Source organism: Aquarana catesbeiana, linkage group LG08, assembly GCF_042186555.1.
Source record: "Aquarana catesbeiana isolate 2022-GZ linkage group LG08, ASM4218655v1, whole genome shotgun sequence".
NCBI classification, from domain to species: Eukaryota; Metazoa; Chordata; class Amphibia; order Anura; family Ranidae; genus Aquarana; species Aquarana catesbeiana.
The window spans coordinates 284,195,362-284,216,753 of record NC_133331.1 but is presented as its reverse complement, the minus strand read 5'-3'; the positions used below and the strand labels follow the sequence as shown (position 1 = coordinate 284,216,753).

General features: G+C 44.3%; 1 protein-coding gene across 1 annotated transcript in view; it reads left to right on the top strand.

Moving 5' to 3' along the window:
• Positions 1-21,392, top strand: part of LOC141104661 (uncharacterized) — a 58,718-nt gene that overhangs the window by 36,045 nt on the left and 1,281 nt on the right. The window contains exons 9-11 of the mRNA XM_073594327.1: positions 3,363-3,460; positions 3,554-3,689; positions 4,979-6,433. Coding sequence (XP_073450428.1) covers positions 3,363-3,460; positions 3,554-3,689; positions 4,979-6,433 — 1,689 coding nt within the window. The remainder of the gene's footprint in view (positions 1-3,362; positions 3,461-3,553; positions 3,690-4,978; positions 6,434-21,392) is intronic.

The following is a 21,392-nucleotide window of genomic DNA, read 5'->3' as shown; positions in this document are numbered from 1 at the left end:
ATGGTGGGGGGAGAACTGTCGGAGAATGTAGTGTGGATGGTGGGGGAGAGCTGTCGGAGAATGTAGTGTGGATGGTGGAGGAGAGCTGTCGGAGAATGTAGTGTGGATGGGGGAGGAGAGCTGTCGGAGAATGTAGTGTGGATGGTGGAGGAGATCTGTCAGAGAATGTAGTGTGGATGGTGGAGGAGATCTGTCGGAGAATGTAGTGTGGATGGTGGAGGAGAGCTGTCGGAGAATGTAGTGTGGATGGTGGAGGAGATCTGTCAGAGAATGTAGTGTGGATGATGTAGGGGAGCTGTTGGAGAATGTAGTGTAGATGGTGGAGGAGAGCTGTCGGAGAATGTAGTGTGGATGGTGGAGGAGAGCTGTCGGAGAATGTAGTGTGGATGGTGGGGGGAGAGCTGTAGGAGAATGTAGTGTGGATGGTGGGGGGAGAGCTGTCGGAGAATGTAGTGTGGATGGTGGGGGGAGAGCTGTAGGAGAATGTAGTGTGGATGGTGGGGGGAGAGCTGTAGGAGAATGTAATGTGGATGGTGGAGGAGAGCTGTCGGAGAATGTAGTGTGGATGGTGGGAGGAGAACTGTCGGAGAATGTAGTGTGGATGGTGGAGGAGAGCTGTCGGAGAATGTAGTGTGGATGGTGGGGGGAGAGCTGTAGGAGAATGTAGTGTGGATGGTGGGGGGAGAGCTGTCGGAGAATGTAGTGTGGATGGTGGGGGGAGAGCTGTAGGAGAATGTAGTGTGGATGGTGGGGGGAGAGCTGTCGGAGAATGTAGTGTGGATGGTGGAGAAGAGCTGTCGGAGAATGTAGTGTGGATGGTGGAGGAGAGCTGTCGGAGAATGTAGTGTGGATGGTGGAGGAGAGCTGTCGGAGAATGTAGTGTGGATGGTGGAGGAGAGCTGTCGGAGAATGTAGTGTGGATGATGGGTGGAGAGCGGTCGAAGAATGTAGTGTGGATGGTGGGAGAAGAGCTGTTGGAGAATGTAGTGTGGATGGTGGAATTGAACTGTCGGAGAATGTAATGTGGATGGTGGGAGGAGAGCTGTCAGAGAACGTTTCAAGGGAGGATGGAGCTGATGAGATCACGGTGTGAATTAGATGATCTCTCAGAAAATGTAGTGCAGACATTGGGGATGGAGGCAGAACACAGGGGTGCATAGAGTGTTTAGTAATGTAGACAATGCTGGAAGAACAATTTGTATTGCGATGATAATCACATCCTGGTAGAGATACACTTTGATTGTTTATGAACATGTCTGTTCTGGGGACTTTTCGGCATTGCAGTGGAAAACTCTGGAAGGGACGGGATCTGATGAGGGCTTCATATACTGTCATATAACATTGGTTCCTGTTGGTAGAATCCTCCAGCAATGTGAAATATGAAAGCTCTAACCTGTGTGATAAATATTTTTTTATGGAATAATTCTCCGCACTATTGTTTTGTTTGCTTTTCATTCTTCTGTGTCATCAGGATTGTACCTACTAAGACTATAAAAACGTTTTTATTTTTAATTTATTTATCTTTTGGGTATCGTCTTGGTATTTTTAATCTGCATGTGAAAATAATTGAATGAGTACCATGCAAACTGATGATGATGTTATTAACAATGTAGAAATAAAAAAATATCTAAATGTTATGTTCATTATGTTGTATTTCAAAGACTGATTTCATTTTCTTAATTTTTTTTTTTTATATTGTCTGGATATTATCCGAGGTATAATCTGCGTGTGTAATGTATGTAATGCAATAGAAGAATGTGCCGTAGAACGTAGACTGCAGTATTTATTTTCGCCACGTGAAGGAAGTGATGTAAGATGAGACAGGAAGTGATGTCACATAGAAACAGGAAGTTCCGGGGGATAGTTGAGTTGGGAGGAAGTAGAGACGAGGCATTGTTGAAGTTGGAAGCAGAGGCTGTAATAAGATGTTGGTACAAGTAGGGGAAAGCACACACAGGTCCAGTGTTGAGAGGTGGGTTAAAGGCACAGGGGTTAGAGGAGGAAGTGGTGGTAACAAGGGTGGCTCAAGATTAGGGTTGCCACCTTATCCCTTTAAACTCGAATGCATATTAATTACACAGGTTCCGATGCTAATTTAATGCAGATAAGGCACTAAGTGAGTTTAATAACCACCTTAATCATCGACAGAACCTGTTTAATTAAAATGACTTTGGGTTTAAAGGGATGAGGTGGCAACCCTACTCACGATATACCTACACAGTGTAGCGAGGCTTGGAGTGAGTAGCAGGCACAGGTACAGTTTTGGTGGTGGTGGTGGGGGGTACAAGCTCAGTGGTAAAATGGGAAGGGGGTGTTTGCAAGCATTCTGGTGACAATGGAAATTGGGAAGTGTGAAGGTGTACTCTTGTCTATTACTTTATTTTAGTACTGAGTATTAAGAAAGGGCACATGGATATCTACAAGGACGTCATGATGGAGAATCAGCCGCCCCTCACATCACCGGGTAAGAGGAGACTTTATTGTAAAGGAGAGAGCAGTACGGAGGGTCCACCTAGATCCCCCATCATCTGATAAACAAATAGAAACAATGTATTCAGTCAGTGTGTGTGTTTCCTACAGATGGATCCAGTAATGGGAACCCACCAGAGAGAGGTCCTCGTCTCCTGTATTGCCGGAATTCCACACAGGAAGGTCACACCATCCCTCACCATCATCAGGTAGATAGGTAGAACACAACAGTGACTCCAGACTTATGAGATTACACTCTTATCTCTGCCTATTAGTCCTCACATTTTAAAGGTTTTACTTTGTTGGTGTTAATTTAGAATGAAGAACAGACGTATATAAAAGTTGAGGTTAAAAAGCAAGAAGAGGAGACGTCTGTAATAGATTATCAGCCAACTACAGAGGAAGTTAGGATGATGGGGACAATCAAACAGGAGGAACCTTCTCTGGATATCAGCACAGGTGAGTAAAGAACACTAAATACAGGAAGAGTTTTGGTATATAGATAAATGATTGTGGATCTGTAGGTCTTCACCTCATTAGGAAAGATTATCTTTGTAAGGACGTCATGATGGAGAATCAGCCACCCATCCCATCACTGGGTAAGAGGAGACTTTATTGTAAAGGAGAGAGCAGTACGGAGGGTCCACTTAGATCTCCCATCATCTGATAAACACATAGGGGTTGATTTACTAAAACTGGAGAGTGCAAAATCTGGTGTATCTGTGCATAGAAACCAATCAGCTTCTAACTTCAGCTTGTTCAATTAAGCTTTGACAATAAAATTTGGAAGCTGATTGATTTCTATGCACAGATACACCCAATTTTGCACTCACCATTTTTAGTAAATCAACCCCATAAAATCAATGTATTTAGTCAGTGTGTGTTTCCTACAGATGGATCCAGTAAGGGGAACCCACCAGAGAGCTGTCCCTGTCCTCTGTATTCCTGGGATTCCACACAGGAAGATCAAACCATCCCTCACCATGATCAGGTAGATGTAGTCCTAAACATGTAATGAAAGGGCATTTATCTGTGTAAACTCTTGTATTTTATTATACCTGTATTTTATGATCTTTGAGTTTAGGGTGAAGAACTAAAATATATCAAAGCTGAGGTTAAAGAAGAAGAGGCATTGGTAGGTGGTGCTCAGCTGTCTGTGGAAGAGGGGGAAATAATTGTGAAAAGTCAGCAGGAGCAATCGTCTTTAGATATAAACACAAGTAAGTAGTAAATTAAATGAAGAAACAGTTCACATTATCATTTTAGTTTTTGTTTAGTATAAAGTATAGTATGTACACCATACGAAAGGTCCATCTCCATTCCTCAATATAACATCATGTTCCCAACAACTTAGGTGGAGATACTGTACACCATATGAAAGGTCCATCTCCATTCCACAATATAACGTCATGTTCCGAACAAATGAGGTGGAGATACTGAAGACCATATGAAAGGTCCATCTCCATTCCTCAATATAACGTCATGTTCCCAACAACGTAGGTGGAGATACTGTACACCATATGAAAGGTCCATCTCCATTCCACAATATAACGTCATGTTCCGAACAAATGAGGTGGAGATACTGTACACCATATGAAAGGTCCATCTCCATTCCTCAATATAACGTCATGTTCCCAACAACGTAGGTGGAGATACTGTACACCATATGAAAGATCCATCTCCATTCCTCAATATAACGTCATGTTCCGAACAAATGAGGTGGAGATACTGAACACCATATGAAAGGTCCATCTCCATTCCTCAATATAATGTCATGTTCCCAACAAATGAGGAGGAGATCCTGTACACCATATGAAAGGTCCATCTCCATTCCTCACAATGAGGTGGTTAAAGGTTCAGTTTCAGTTTTAATAATAACAATGTCATCAATGTACATTGTTACCCAGTGTGGTTTGGGTGTATTGTGTCCTTTTTATGTGGCTTGTATTCATATTTGTATTTCTATTATGATTGCACCTAATGCCCCGTACACACGGTCGGACTTTGTTCGGACATTCCGACAACAAAATCCTAGGATTTTTTCCGACGGATGTTGGCTCAAACTTGTCTTGCATACACACGGTCACACAAAGTTGACGGAAAATCCAATCATTCTGAACGCGGTGACGTAAAACACGTACGTCGGGACTATAAACGGGGCAGTGGCCAATAGCTTTCATCTCTTTATTTATTCTGAGCATGCGTGGCACTTTGTCCGTCGGATTTGTGTACGGATTTTGTTGTCGGAAAATTTTATATCCTGCTCTCAAACTTTGTGTGTCGGAAATTCCGATGGAAAATGTGTGATGGAGCCTACACACGGTCGGAATTTCCGACAACAAGGTCCTATCACACATTTTCCGTCGGAAAATCCGACCGTGTGTACGGGGCATAAGACTTATGCCAGAGGTCTGTGAAGCTGTTAACAGTTACATCAAAATGTAAGAATAATGAAAGAAAGATGTTAGGAACTCGTATAACATTTTGTTTAATGATTGCTTTCCAACAGATGGACGCTGTGTACAGAATAGGAATATCCCAGGGGGAGATCTTCTTTTATTTCTTGATAATGCAGAAGATACGAGGTCAATGCCATATTTACCCAGAATAAATTCCCTTAGTCAACATGTCCATCACAGACCATATCATGTGGAGACATCAATAGATCCCTCTAATCCTGAGGAATCTTCTGACCAATCACATAAAATGACTTCACTTATTCATCTAAAATATTGCAGTGTGAATAGATCAACAGATCCCTCTAATCGCGAGGACTCCTTTTCAAGCCGTGAGGAAGTTCCCATAGCAGACAATTCATTATCGTGTTTAGAGTGCGGAAGATGTTTCACTCAGAAAAGAGAACTTCTTACACATTGGAAAACTCACAAGAGTGAGCGCTCCTATACATGTATAGAGTGCGGGAAATGTTTTACAGAGAAAAGAAAGCTTTTTATACACCAGAGAACTCACACAGGCGAGCGTCCCTTTTCCTGTACGGAGTGCGGGAAACGCTTCACTCAGAAAGGGGACCTTCTTATACACCAGAGAAGTCACACAGGCGAGCGCGCTTTCTCGTGTTCAGAGTGTGGGAAAAGTTTCTTTAGGAAAGACAGCCTTGTTAAACACCACAGGATTCACACGGGTGAGCGTCCTTTTTCGTGTTCGGAGTGCGGGAAAGGTTTCATTCAGAAATGGGACCTTCTTATGCACCAGAGAAATCACACAGGGGCGCATCCGTTCTCATGTTCTGAATGTGGGAAATGTTTCAATACAAAGCAACACCTTCTTGCACACGAGAGAACTCACACAGGCGAGCGTCCTTTCTCGTGTTTAGAGTGCGGGAAATATTTTACCCAGCAAGGAAGCCTTTTCAAGCACCAGAGAATTCACACAGGCGAGCGTCCATTTTCCTGTTCAGAGTGCGGGAAGTGTTTTACTGAGAAAGGAAGCCTTCTAACACACCAGAGAATTCACACGGGTGAGAGTCCTTTTTCCTGTTCAGAGTGCGGGAAATGTTTCAATCAGAAAGGCAATCTTATTATGCACCAGAGAATTCACACAGGTGAGCGTCCTTTCTCCTGTTTGGAGTGCGGCAAATGTTTCACTCAAAAAGGAGACCTCGTTGCGCACCAGAAAACGCACAAAAGCAAGCGCCCCTATTCATGTTCAGAGTGCGGGAAATGTTTCTGCGATGAAGCAAAACTTGATATACACCAGAGAATTCACACAGGTGAGTATCCCTATTCTTGTCCACAGTGTGGGAATTGTTTCACTGAAAAAGAAGACCTTGTTACACACCAGGAAAGCCACAAGAGCGGGCCCCCTTATTCATGTTCAGAGTGCGGGAAATGTTTCCGTGATAAGGCAAAACTTGTTATACATCAGAGAATTCACACAGGCGAGCGTCCTTTCTCATGTTTAGAGTGCGGGAAATGTTTCTCCAGAAAAGACTATCTTGTTAAACATAAAAAAAAAACACATGGGTGAGGGTCCTTTTTCATGTTAAGAATTGTGTTTAAGGACAATAAAAAGATTTGTAAAGATACTCGTCGATCGCCCTTTCTTCATACTGAGTGTAGAATTTGTTTTATGTTTAGCGCCACCCCCATGAGGGCCACTGGAAGATGACTGACCCTAAAGGTTTCCCTGACCTTGCAAGCAAACCAATATCCCTGACACCTTGTGTTTGGACTTGTCTCAAAGCAGTGGTTGCCCGCTCATAAGGGGCGTAGGGGCACCGCCCTCCCAATCCATGGACCAGGCGCCAGACGCATGGATTTCAATGTTTTTTTTTTTTTTTTTAAACACATGGTTTGAGCCTGAGGCTCTAATTGGCTTCAAAAAGGGCGGACTCGGGGCGCAGAGCACTGCGCCCTGAGCCCACCCAGTTCTGTGACAATAGCGCATTAATATTCGCTATTGTCATCCTGATTCTCCTCCTGGCCAATCTTAGGATTCCCGGACGAATCGCGTCTCAGGACCCGCTTCCTGTTTGGTCGGGAGGAGAAGCAATGGCCCCGGCTCTTCTCCCTGCAAGCTGCGGGCCATGTGCAACGAGGAGCCGCAGGTGGAGGGGCAGCAACAGCCTCTTCCGGGTGTCCAACCCCGGATCCAGCACCAACACCACCACCTCGTCATCGTCCTCTTAAGGCAGTGGTCTCCAAACTGTGGCCCAGGAGCCCAATGCAGACCTTTGCTTGCTTTTATCTGGCCCTTGGGACACTATTTCATCCACTGATAACAACAATGGGGCATAATTCCACCCTGCTGACCCTAATGAAAAGGCAACATTCCTCCCAATGATACCAACGATAGGGGCACAATTCCTCCCAATGACACCAACGATAGGGCACAATTCCTCCCAATGACACCAACGATAGGGCACAATTCCTCCTAATGACACCAACGATAGGGCACAATTCCTCCTAATGACACCAACAATAGGGCACAATTCCTCCCAATGACACCAAAGATAGGGTACAATTCCTCCCAATGACACCAACAATAGGGTACAATTCCTCCCAATGACACCAACAATCCGGCACAATTCCTCCTAATGGCACCAACGATGGGGCACAATTCCTCCCAATGACACCAATGATGGGGCACAATTCCTCCCAATGACACCAACGATGGGGCACAATTCCTCCCAATGACACCAACGATAGGGCACAATTCCTCCCAATGACACCAACAATCGGCACAATTCCTCCCAATGACACCAACGATAGGGGCACAATTCCTCCCAATGACACCAACGATAGGGCACAATTCCTCCCAATGACACCAACGATAGGGGTACAATTCCTCCCAATGACACCAACGATGGGGCACAATTCCTCCCAATGACACCAACGATAGGGCACAATTCCTCCCAATGACACCAACGATGGGGCACAATTCCTCCCAATGACACCAACGATGGGGCACAATTCCTCCCAATGACACCAACGATAGGGCACAATTCCTCCCAATGACACCAACAATCGGCACAATTCCTCCCAATGACACCAACGATAGGGGCACAATTCCTCCCAATGACACCAACGATAGGGGTACAATTCCTCCCAATGACACCAACGATCGGGCACAATTCCTCCAAATGACACCAACGATAGGGCACAATTCCTCTTAATGACACCAACGATCGGGCACAATTCCTCCCAATGACACCAACGATAGGGCACAATTTCCCCAATGACACCAATGATATGGTACAATTTCTCCCAATGACACCAACAATGGGGCACAGTGACTCCAATGATGGGACACAATTCCTCCCAATGATAGGGCACAATTTTTCCCAATGACACCAACAATGGGGCCCATTAACTCCAATGATGGGACACAATTTCTCCCAATGATACCAACAATGGGGTCCAACGATGGGACGCGATTCCCCACTGAAACCAACGTTGGGGCACAATTCCTCCCACTGACACCAATAATGGGGCATTGTTTTTTTCCACTAACATCAGCACTTTTTCTACTCCCAATGGCAATAGTTCGGCCACCCAAAAGTCTGAAGTAAACTGGCCTTTTGTTTAGAAAGTTTGAAGACCCCCAGTCCTAAGGTAAGGCCATGGTACGCCGCCTTCCCACCTGACCCGTCCGCCATTGTTTCAAAGTGATAATGCAAATACACACAGAGATGTCAGCAGAGCTCAGGGGTGCTGGATCCACAGTCGTTTGTCTGAAAGAAGTAATCCATAAAAGCAGGAAATAACTAGGTAATGACTAAGCACTAACATTTGCACGAAACGCGTCTACCTCTTTGTCCCCTGCTCCGTCTGTCAACCACTTGTCATATGAAGCTTCAATAAAAGGATTTTTGGAAGTGCAGCCACCTGGAACTATTTCTTCAAATCCATTAAAGCAGTTGTAAACCACAGGTGGTTAAAAAAAAAAAGAATTCCCTGCAAGGCAATGTCATAATGTGCTAGTATGCATCGCATATACTAGCGCATTATGATAGACTTACCTGAGAACGAAGCTCTCCAGCGCCGCAATTTCACTGCTGAGATGGCTGACATCCTCCCCTGGTCTGATTTTGTTTGAAAAAGGTTGGGTGCTTACTCATGAGTAAGCACCCGACCTTGGTGTGAAACATATAAGCTGATATGTGAAGTTCACTTTTGTATCCGGCACTTGAATAAAGAAATTGCACAGGAGTGCGGCCGTCCAGCCTTCTTTTCTTCTAAGGCGGCACTGATGGGCACTGATAGGTGGCACTGATGGGCGCTTATGAGGCTTCACTGGTGGGCACTGATTGGTGGCACTGATGAGGCGGCACTGATAGGGTGGCACTGATGGGAGGAATTACTGCACCTATTCTCTATCCTATCCTATGCAAAAACGCCCCGGTTGAAGGAATAAAGAATCTCATCTAATTTAATCTAATCTAATTCAATCTAATCTACCGTAATTACATTTTTTTTTTTTTAGAGGAATAAAATAATAGGAAAAAGTGCTGCAGTTCCCATGTATTGGGGCTGATTTACTAAAACTGGAGAGTGCAAAATCTGGTGCAGCTCTGCACAGAACCCAATCAGCTTCCAGGTTTTTTTTTTTTGCCAAAGCTCAATTGAACAAGCTGAAGTTAGAAGCTGATTGGCTACCATGCACTGCTGTACAAGATTTTGCACTCTACATGTTCAATTTTCTTGTACAATTTTCTTTTAGGTTTACCTTAAACTATGTAGTGCAAGGGCCTGCCTAATTGGAAACAATTGGAAATTGTTTAGTTTTGACCTCATATTATATGGTTTTTGGTAAATCTAAAGGAAAATTTTACAAGAAAATTTAACACGTATGGCCAGCCTAATGTGTTTTTTGATGCTTTTTGCATTTTGCAGGGAATTTTTTTAACAACACAAAATGCGGCGGTTCGCAGCTAATAGACTTCAATGGACCAGCATTGAAAATGCAAGTACTGCGATTTTGACGCAATTTGCGTTTTACGATTTGAGTTTTTTTTTTTACATTCACTGTATATAGCTGGTTGCTAAGGAGCAGGCCGACAAGCCAGCCGTCGTGCCCTTAACAACCGATGGCTTCCCCGCTGACAGCTGGATGTGAAAAAAAAATTGTTGGCTAAAAAAATTCACGAAAGAAACGTCGCGGGGGGTCCCTTCGCAAGAGACCAGATCAGACCCTTATCCGATCATGCAGCCCGGCAGGTCAGGAGAGGGAGGGGACAAGCAAGTGCCCCCCCTCCTGAACTATACCAGACCGCATGCCCCCAACATGGGGGGGGGGGGTGCTTTGGGGCCCCCCCTGCCCCAAAGCACCTTTCCCCCATGTTGATGGAGACAAGGGCCTCTTCCCGACAACCCTGGCCGTTGGTTGTCGGGGTGTGCGGGTGGGGGACTTATCAGAATCTGGAAGCCCCCTTTAACAAGGGGACCCCCAGATCCCACTCCCCCTTATGTGAATGGGTACCCCTACCCATTCACCTAAAAAGCACTGAAATGTTGAGGGCACGCTGTCTGGTATGGTTCAGGAGGGGGGGGGGGGGGGGCGCTCGCTCGTCCCCTTCCTTTCCTGACCTGCCGGGCTGCATGCTCGGATAAGGGTCTGGTATGGATTTTAAGGGGGACCCCAAGCAATTTAAAAAAAAAAAAAAATTGGCATTGTGGTATCCCCTTCAAATCCATACCAGACCAAAGGGTTTGGCATGGTCTTTTGGGGGGGACCCCACGCCGTTTTTTTGTGAATTTTTTTAGCCGGCAATTTATTTTTTTTACATTCAGCTGTCAAAGGGGAAGCCCGCTTACAGCTGGTGACTCATCGGTTGCTAAGGATGCGATGGTCGGCTTCCCAACCCGCTCCCTAGCAACCAGCTATATACAGTGAATGTAAAAATAAACACGCAAATCGTAGTAAAAATGCAGAAGGCCCAGCAAAAAGCACTGCAGAAACCCTCAAAAGCAACATGCATAAATGTGAATCAAGCATTAGCCCTGGTCCACACTGCCTGCGACTTCAGCACGACTTGTATGCGACTTCGATAACAGAAGTCAATGCAAGTCGTACCAAATGTAGTGCAGGAACCTTTTTCTAAGTCGGATTGACTCCAGCTGCACCAATTAGAATGGTTCCATTGCACTGAATGGGGTCAGACAAGTGCTCCAAAGTCGGAGCGACTGTTGCATCACTGTGAACCAGGCCTTAGTAAATCAACCCCACTGTGGCCACCCATGGGAAAATAAGGCAATGAGAGCAACACATTGGTAATTATAACAGCAGATGGGCAATAAAGTTGGGCAACAAAATGGCAATATTGATAATACATGGAACAACATCGAGCATTGGTGAGAATACATGGACTATTATTCCAATACAAAAGCAGCAAATGATCAATGGCAGCAATACAAAAAAAATGCAAGAACAATAAATGAATTCCTGTATGCCTATTGTGGGTTCAATTAAGGAAATATGTATACGCATCTAGTCTGATGGATTTAAAGAAGCTTCAATAAAAGTAGTAATTTATTAGACAGCTCTGGGGGTCTTCTTCTGACTTCGGGGGTTTTCTTCCGACTTCTCCGCTCTCTCCGGCCTCTTCTCCTGGTGTCCGGTTTTTCTGCTCCTCCGCTATCTTCTGACGCTCTTTTGCTAGTGGTGGCCCGGACTTCTGCGTCGTCTTGTTCCCTCTTCTCTTCCTCCGATGTTGACACGACGCTCTCTCCCGTTGTAATTCTGTGTGAGCGATCCGCAATGACTTATATAGGCAGTGACCTCGCCCCCTTATGACGTTACAGTCCCGGGGCATGCTGGGACTGTAACATCATAAGGGGGCGTGGTCATGTCATCGAAGACGACGCCACCACTAGCAAAAGAGCGGCAGAAGACAGCAGAGGAGCCGGCAGAAGAATCGGACACCGGGAGAAGAGGTCGAACACCGGGAGAAGAGGCCGGAGAGCGGGAGAAGAACCGGACACTGGGAGAAGAGGCCGGAGAGAGTGAAGTCGGAAGAAGACCCCCAGAGCTGTCTAATAAATTACTATAAAAACCTGTGAAGTGTGTTTTTTTTTTATTGACACATTTTTCCCTAGGTGAATGGGTAGGGGTACGATGTACCCCATACTCATTCACATAGGGTGGGGGGCCAGGATCTGGGGGCCCCCTTATTAAAGGGGGCTCCCGGATGCCGATAAGCCCATGCCCGCAGACCCCGACAACCAACGACCAGGGTTGTCGGGAAGAGGCCCTTGTCCTCATCAACATGGGGACAAGGTGCTTTGAGGTGGGGGTGCAGGGCGCCCCCCTCACCCAAAGCACCCACCACCCCATGTTGAAGGCATGCGGCCTGATACAGCTCAGGAGGGGGGGCGTTCGCTCGTCCCCACCCCCTTTCCTGACCGGCTGGGCTGCGTGCTCAGATAAGGGTCTGGTATGGATTTTGGGGGGACCCCATGCCGTTTTTTTATTTAAAATTTGGCGTGGAGTTCCCCCTCAAGATTCATACCAAACACAGTGCTTGGCATTGGCGGGGATCCAAATCGGATCCCCACACCAGTGTGAACCTGGCTCACAAGGTGTCAATCTCGCGATAAAAGCGGCGAGATTGACACAATATCAGACAACAATACAGAAGTTGACCAAAGGGTGGTGGTAAAGAGCTGAAAAACCACGTGATTTGAAATTTAGAATCAATGATCCAATCTGTGAGTAGTGATATGTATACATTATGATTTTGGTTTCATTGATCTTCAGTTTGCTTTCCGTTCTTTAGATTCACATTTTTATTAAAAAATAAAACACTATTTTTTAATAAATTTTTGGTTACTCTTTAGATTTCAATTGTGATATAATCCTGATATGATAATAAAGAAGGAAGTGCAATTCATTGTTGACGATGATATCAATATCAATGTAAAAAAATCAACATACACAGTATCTCCCTAAAGTGAGTACACCCCTCACATTTTTGTAAATATTTTATTCTATCTTTTCATGTGACAACACTGAAGAAATGACACTTTGCTACAATGTAAAGTAGTGAGTGTACAGCTTGTATAACAGTGTAAATTTGCTGTCCCCTCAAAATAACTCAACACACAGTGTCGGGAGTGTCATGGTCTGGGGCTGTATGAGTGTTGCCGGCACTGGGGAGCTACAGTTCATTGAGGGAACCATGAATGCCAACATGTACTGAAGCCGAGCGTGATCCCCTCCCTTCGGAGACTGGGCCGCAAACTGAGCTGCAGCACGGTGGCCAAGACCATACAGCGGTTTAACAGGACAGGTTCCACTCAGAACGGGCCTTGGCATGGTCGACCAAAGAAGTTGGGTGCACATGCTCAGCGTCATATCCAGAGGTTGTCTTTGGGAAATAGACGTATGAGTGCTGCCAGCATTGCTGCAGAGGTTGAATGGGGTGGGGGGGGGTCAGCCTGTCAGTGCTCAGACCATACGCCGCACACTGCATCTAATTGGTCTGCATGGCTGTCGTCCCAAAAGGAAGCCTCTTCTAAAGATGATGCACAGGAAAGCCCGCCAATAGTTTGATGAAAACAAGTAGATTAAGGACATGGATTACTGGAACCATGTCCTGTGGTGATAAGACAAAGATAAATTTATTTAGTTCAGATGGTGTCAAGTGTGTGTGGCGGCAACCAGGTGAGGAGTACAAAGACAAGTGTGTCTTGTCTACAGTCAAGCATGGTGGTGGGAGTGTCATGGTCTGGGGCTGCGTGAGTGCTGCCGGCACTGGGGAGCTACAGTTCATTGAGGAAACCATGAATGCCAACATGTACTGTGACATACTGAAGCAGAGGATGATCCCCTCCCTTCAGAGACTGGGCCGCAGGGCAGTATTCCAACTTGATAACGATCCCAAACACACCTCCAAGACAACCATTGCCTTGCTAAAGAAGCTGAGGGTAAAGGTGATGGACTGGCCAAGCATGTCTCCAGACCTAAAAGACCTAAACCCTATTGAGCATCTGTGGGACATCTTCAAACGGAAGGTGGAGGAGCACAAGGTCTCTAACATCCACCAGCTCAGTGATGTCGTCATGGAGGAGGGGAAGAGGACTCCAGTGGCAACCTGTGAAGCTTTAGTGAACTCCATGCCCAAGAGGGTTAAGGCAGTGCTGGAAAATAATGGTGGCCACACAAAATATTGACACTTTGGGCCCAATTTGGACATTTTCACTTAGGGGTGTACTCACTTTTGTTGCCAGCGGTTTAGACATTAATGGCTGTGTGTTGAGTTATTTTGAGGGGACAGCAAATTTACACTGTTATACAAGCTGTACACTCACTACTTTACATTGTAGCAAAGTGTCATTTCTTCAGTGTTGTCACATGAAAAGATAGAAGAAAATATGTACAAAAAATGTGAGGGGTGTACTCACTTTTGTGAGATACTGTACTTCCGTATATAAATTATAATGTATTTCAATTTGCAGTTCTTTATTTAGTTTGATATTTTTAAATCTTAAAAACATCGAAATATAATTTTTCATTATAATTTTTTCGTTGTCTGAATTATAATTGACATATTGACATATAATCATAATGAACGAGGCCGTGAGCCAAAAGGATGAAACGTAACATAGGCTGCAGTATTTGGGTTCAACACGAGGTGGTGATCTCACTTGGAACGCACAGACAGGAAGTGATTTAGGAAGTGAAACAGGAAGTTCCAGGTGAAAGGTCACTTGGAGGAAAGTAGAGAGGAGACATTTCAGGAACTGGAGGTAATAAGATATTATTTTATATTTACACCCAGTAACCCCCTCCCCCCGGTCATGTCCGTCCTCTTCCTCCATAGTCACTGTGATGTTGAAGACCCAACCCATAGCTCATCGGAATAAAAAATGGGGGCAGTTTTGGAGTTTGGCTGGAGATGAACTTTGCTGGACACCCAAGCTCATTTTATATCAATCTTTCTCAACCTTCTTTATGGTTGCCACCTCATCCCTTTAAAACCGAATTCATATTAATTACCCAGTTTCTGTGGCTGATTAAGGTGGCAATTAAACTCACTTGGTGCTTTATCTGCATTAAATTAGCCTTCAGAACCCGTGTAATTCATATGTGTTCGGGTTTAAAGGGATGAGGTGACAACCCTAACCTTCTTACCCTACCAAACCCTTGAAATTATCTTCAGGTTTAGGTGAACGCTTGCTAAAAACTTCACTGGGGGTGAGTTCGATAAATGCCCCTAGCACTGGTGATCAGTGGGAGAAAAGCCCCCTCTCAGTTTTTCCCTATCTTTGTCCCACTGGGGAGAATGACCATTACTTCCTGTACTGTAGATATAACAAGAAGAACAGGAGTCCCTTTAAGAAGATCTCCAATAAGCTTCTGTTTTGGTGGCAACTCCCAATTTTTTTTCACAATTAGAAAATAGAGCTGCGCTAAAACATCCACCTAAATATGAAAGGAGAGTAAACCAAACAGTAAAAAAGATATTATATTTCGTAGTAGGACTTAACACCGCTCGTGTAGAGAGAAGTGGAAACCACTTAAGGACCGGTCCTATCTTTTTCAAACTTGTTGCTTACAAGGTAAAATCATATTTTTTTTCTCGAAAATTACCTAGAACCACCAAACATTATTATTTTTATTTTTTTCAGACACCCTAGAGCAGGGGTCTCAAACTGTGCCTCTCCAGCTGTTGCAAAACTACAAGTCCCATAAGACATTGCAAAGCTGACAGTTACAAGCATGAGTCCCACAGGCAGAGGCATGATGGGACTTGTAGTTTCACAACAGCTGGAGGGACGCCAGTTTGAGACCCCCGCCCTAGAGAATAAAATGGCGGTTGTTGCAATACTTTATGTCACACTGTATTTGCGCAGCGTCCTTACAAACGCAAATTTTTTGGGGGGAAAAAATACACTTTTTTTAAATTAAAAAAATAAGAAAACAGTGAAGTTAGCACATTTTTTTTGATATTGTGAAAGATAATGTTACGCCGAGTAAATTGATACCCAACATGTCATGCTTCAAAATTGTGCCCGCTCGTGGAATGGCAACATTGACCCTTAAAATTCTCCATAGGTGACGTTTAAAAATGTCTACAGGTTATCATTTTTAAGTTACAGAGGAGGTCTATTGCTAGAATTATCGCTCTCGCTCTAAAGATCGCAGCGATACCTCATATGTGTGGTTTGAACACCGTTTACATATGCGGGCGCAACTTACGTATGTGCTCACTTCTGAGCATGAGCATGGCGGGACCGGGCGCTTTAAAAAAAACTTTTTTCTTATTTATTTTACTTTTTATTTTTTATTTTTACACTGTCTTTTAAAAAAAAAAATTTGGGTCACTTTTATTCCTATTACAGTAATACCTCGGATTGCGAGTAACTCAGTTACGAGCTATTATTTTTTAAAAATCCTGACTCGGTTTGCGAGTGTTGTCTTGCAAAATGAGCAGGATTCAAGCCTCTGCGGTGTGCAGTTCCGCATTTGGCCAGAGGTGCGGGGGGGCGCCGGTGACACTCAGAGCCGTTCGGAGCCACTTGGAAACCCTCGGAAACACTCGGGAACCCGGTTTGAGGTAAGTGGTTAGTAGGCCTCCTTGTGATGTTAGTGATTTACAACATGACTTGAAGTCTACCTCCACCACATGAAATGCACACTTACCAGACAGCTGGCTTAACCACTTCCGGACCTTTGAAGTGGAATACCGTTGTTATCGGCGGCAGGAGAGGCCCCCCCGCCACTCTCCGGTGCCCTCCACCTCTTACCAGAGCCACCGGCAGCGACGGAGGCAATTGGGTCCTCTCCCTGGCTCGGTATAGAGACGAGTGAGGGGAAGATGGCCCCCACCCAGTTCCACATGATTGTAGGGCGGAGGTAACTTGTAAACACCAAATCTCAGAAAGAGGCTCGGGCCTTAAGTGGTTAATACCCAGCCAGGGCCTTTTGTCCTCAAGGGAGAAATCAAATGGCACCTCGTATCAAGAAAGATTCACATGTAATAAAGCAGGGCAGATGATCTAAGCCCTTTCCCGGGATCCAAAGAAGCCACATCTCTTTCGGTTAGTATACTCAGAAGGATGACCCAGAAAAAGAAAACTCGCCATAGTGTAAAACCAACTAACGTTTTTAATGTAAAAATAGTATTGCACTTACATTTGAAAGCACGTAAAACAGCATGTAATAAAAAGCTAGTGTAAACGCCCGTTTTTCCGGGATCCTACCAGCGCGGTGACGTCAGCGTGTCCCTCCTCCCAAAACTCCAAATTTTTGCATTCTCCCTTTTTTTGTCTCAGGTGAAAGTAGTCACCAGGACAAGTAGGTTGAATCTCCCCAATGTAGACAAAAGAAGCACTAAAATCCTGACAGGAGGGGTGTAACCCTTTCCCCACCTCCATCCAAAATGTAAAAAATTCAATATAGGAACACTTTAACCACTTCAGCTCCGGAAAGGTTTTACCCCCCCATGACCAGGCCATTTTTTGTGATACGGCACTGCGTTGCTTTAACTGACAATTGCGCGGTCGTGCGACGTTGTACCCAAATAAAATTGATGCCTTTTTTTTTCCGGCTTTATTTTGGTGGTAATTGATCACCTCTGCGTTTTTTATTTTTTGCACTATAAACAAAAAAAAGACAGAGTATTTAAAAAAAAAACGATTTTTTACTTATTTTTTATACATGTAGAGGTTGGTCCGCTTTATCACGTCATCGAGACACACTTCCGGTCCCGGACCAGGCTTTTAGGCACCCTTACATGTGAGTCTAATACCATGTTTTTTTAATCTGGAATAAATGTTTTAAACGCTGCTGCGCAATGAGGCTTTTTCTGTCATTTTTATGAGGAACATCTGCCCCAAACAACGCCAGTACATAGAGGAATTAGGCACTCCTTATTACGTCCATTCATATGAGGAAACAACTATCTTAAACCACATCAGCCCACAGAAAATCCACGGGGACTGCCCCACATGCGTGTTTGAGCAAACTAGAATAATAGTTGGTCCATTTGGAGGGGTGAGTTCACATCTATGTGGGGGCACCGTCTTGTGAGCACATATCAAGCACGGATTCGTATCCACTTTGTAGAGCACGAGCACTTTACTTGGGATTTTGAACTTTTATTGCCTCAAGGTTATTGATGTTTGCAACAAATTATCTGCATGGGACATTTTAGCAACCGTTCTGCCTCTCTTGAGAACCATCGGGGGTCCCAGTGGACATCGGGTCTGCCAGACCCACTGATTGGCTCCCGCTGTTTCCAATCACAGCGGGAGCGAGACGCCGGCGGCGCACGCGCGCCCCAGACCCGAAGAAAGAAATCACGTACACGCTTGATCACGTTTAAGGGCTGCGAATCTGCAGTGTATGTACATGGGGCGGACCTTAAGTGGTTAAAAAACAGTCCTAAATGGGCAAGGCAGAAGGATCGTGTACAGTTTATAGAGATGATTGTAACTTTCTCTCTTTACACAGGAAGGTACTATAAAAAAAAATTACACCATTAACACCCAGCCATCACCCATCACAGTGCCTCCACCTCACTGCCTGACAACAGAGGTAACCAGTGCCAAGAAAATTCTAGAAGTCACCAAGAAGATCATTGATCTGCTGACAGGAGAGGTGAGCGGTGCCGGGAATTCTGGGACATTATCCAGTAACAGACAAGGGATGTGTCTGGATGGTGACTGTATCATTGTGTGTGTCAGGTTCCTATAAGGTGTCAGGATGTCACTGTCTATTTCTCTATGGAGGAGTGGGAGTATTTAGAAGGACACAAGAATCTCTACAAGGACGTCATGATGGAGGATCAGCCGCCCCTCACATCACTGGGTAAGAGGAGACTTTATTGTATTGTATTTATCTGATAAACACATAGAAACAATGTATTCAGTCAGTGTGTGTGTTTCCTACAGATGGATCCAGTAATGGGAACCCACCAGAGAGCTGTTCCCCTTCTCTGTATTCCCGGGATTCCACACCGGAAGATCACACCATCCATCACCATGATCAGGTAGGTGGATACACTGCTAAGTGTCCCAAGACTTATGATATTATACTCTTCTTTGTAGTCCCAGCCTACTGGTTCTTACATTTAAAAGATTTTACTTTCTACAATTTTGTTGGTTTAGCATGAAGAACAAATGTATATTAAAGTTAAGGTTAAGGAGGAAGAAGAGGAGACATCCGTCATGAATTATCAGCAGACTGCAGAGGATGTTGAAATAATGGTGTCAATCAAACACGATGAACCTTCTTTAGATATCAGCAGTGGTGAGTAATAAATACTAAATACATAAAACTGGTATAGTCTATGGATTGATGATTATAGTATCATAGACCTTCACATCATCAAGTAAGATAATCTCTGCTTGGGCATTATAATGGAGGATCAGCCGCCTCTCACATCACCGGCTAAGAGGAGACTTTATTGTAAAGGAGAGAGCAGTACGGAGGGTCCACCTAGATCCCCCATCATCTGATAAACACATAGAAACAATGTATTCAGTCAGTGTGTGTGTTTCCTACAGATGGATCCAGTAATGGGAACCCACCAGAGAGATGTCCCCGTCCTCTGGATTCTCAAGAATACACACAGGAAGATTGCGACATCCCTCACCATGATCAGGTAGATAGGACTGGGTATGTAGACCTAAAAATGCGTTCTGAACTATGAGAGGACTTCTTAATCAGAATGTGTTTTATCATCTTTGGGGTTTAGGCTGAAGAACTGAAAATCATCAAAATTGAGGTTAAAGAGGAGGAAGAAGAGGAGACATTTGTCGAAGGAGATCAGCAATCTATGGAGGAGGGGGAGATAAATATAAAAAATAAACTGGAGAAATCTCTCTACATCAACACAAGTAAGTAATTATATGAATATTGAGTATTTATGCACAATACCTCCTCCCTCCTCAAAAAAAAGCAGTTGATACTGTACACCATATGAAATGTCCACCTCCATTCCTCAATATAATGTCATGTTCCCAACAAATGTGGAGATACTGTACACCATATGAAAGATCCATCTCCATTCCTCAATATAATGTCATGTTCCTAACAAATGAGGTGGAGATACTGTACACCATATGAAAGGTCCATCTCCATTCCTCAATATAACGTCATGTTCCCAACAAATGAGGGGGAGATACTGTACACCATATGAAAGGTCCATCTCCATTCCTCAATAGAACGTCATGTTCCCAACAAATGAGGAGGAGATATAGTACACCATATGAAAGGTCCATCTCCATTCCTCAATATAACGTCATGTTCCCAACAAATGAGGAGGAGATACTGTACACCATATGAAAGATCCATCTCCATTCCTCAATATTTCATGTTCCCAACAAATGAGGAGATACTGTACATTATATGAAAAGATCACCTCCATTCCTCAATATAACGTCATGTTCCCAACAAATGGGGTGGAGATACTGTACACCAGGGATATGCAATTAGCGGACCTCCAGCTGTTGAAGAACTACGAATCCCATGAGGCATAGCAAGACTCTGACCGCCACAAGCATGACACCCAGAGGCAGAGGCATGATGGGACTTGTAGTTTTGCAACAACTGGAGGTCCGCTAATTTCAGATCCCTGCTGTACACCATATAAAAGGTCCATCTCCATTCCTCAATATAACGTCATGTTCCCAACAAATGATGAGGAGATACTGTACACCATATAAAAGGTCCATCTCCTTTCCTCAATATAACGTCATGTTCCCAACAAATGAGGAGGAGATACTGTACACCATATGAAAAGTCCATCTCCATTCCTCAATATAACGTCATGTTCCCAACAAATGAGGAGGAGATACTGTACCCCATATGAAAGGTCCATCTCCATTCCTCAATATAACACCACGTTCCCAAGTAATGAAGAGATGAAAGCTCCATCTCAATAGAATTGTGTTTCCAACAAATGTATCAGAGACATTGTATAGCCCAGGGGCTGCATTAAAGGTCCATCTCCATTTTTCAGCTTATGACCATGTTTACAAGAATTGAGGTGGAGGAAGGTCTAAGTTAATTCTCACCATAACAATGTCACCTTTGCCCAAACACTGTTACCTAGTGTGGTTTGGGTATGCTATATTAGTGAACTGGTTTGCATTGAAATTTTGGTGTTTATGACTGTAGTCAGTTCCATGCCAGAGCTCCGAGAAACACTAGACCATTATATATGACTTCTAACTGCAACGCATTACGAATATGTGTAACATTTATTTACTGATTGCTTTCCAACAGGTGGAAACTACGTTCGAAATAAAAGTATCTCAGATGGAGTTCTTGTTATATCTCCGGAATGTAATACTGAAGAGAATGAAGCAACGCAAAATCCTCCAGGAGTAAAGTCCAACCAGTTGGCAAGAGCAACAAATCGCCCTAAATCCCAGAAATCTTCTCGTAATTTACATACCACGACTTCTGATATTCCTTGCAGTTCAGATAGATCACCAAATCCAGCTACTCCT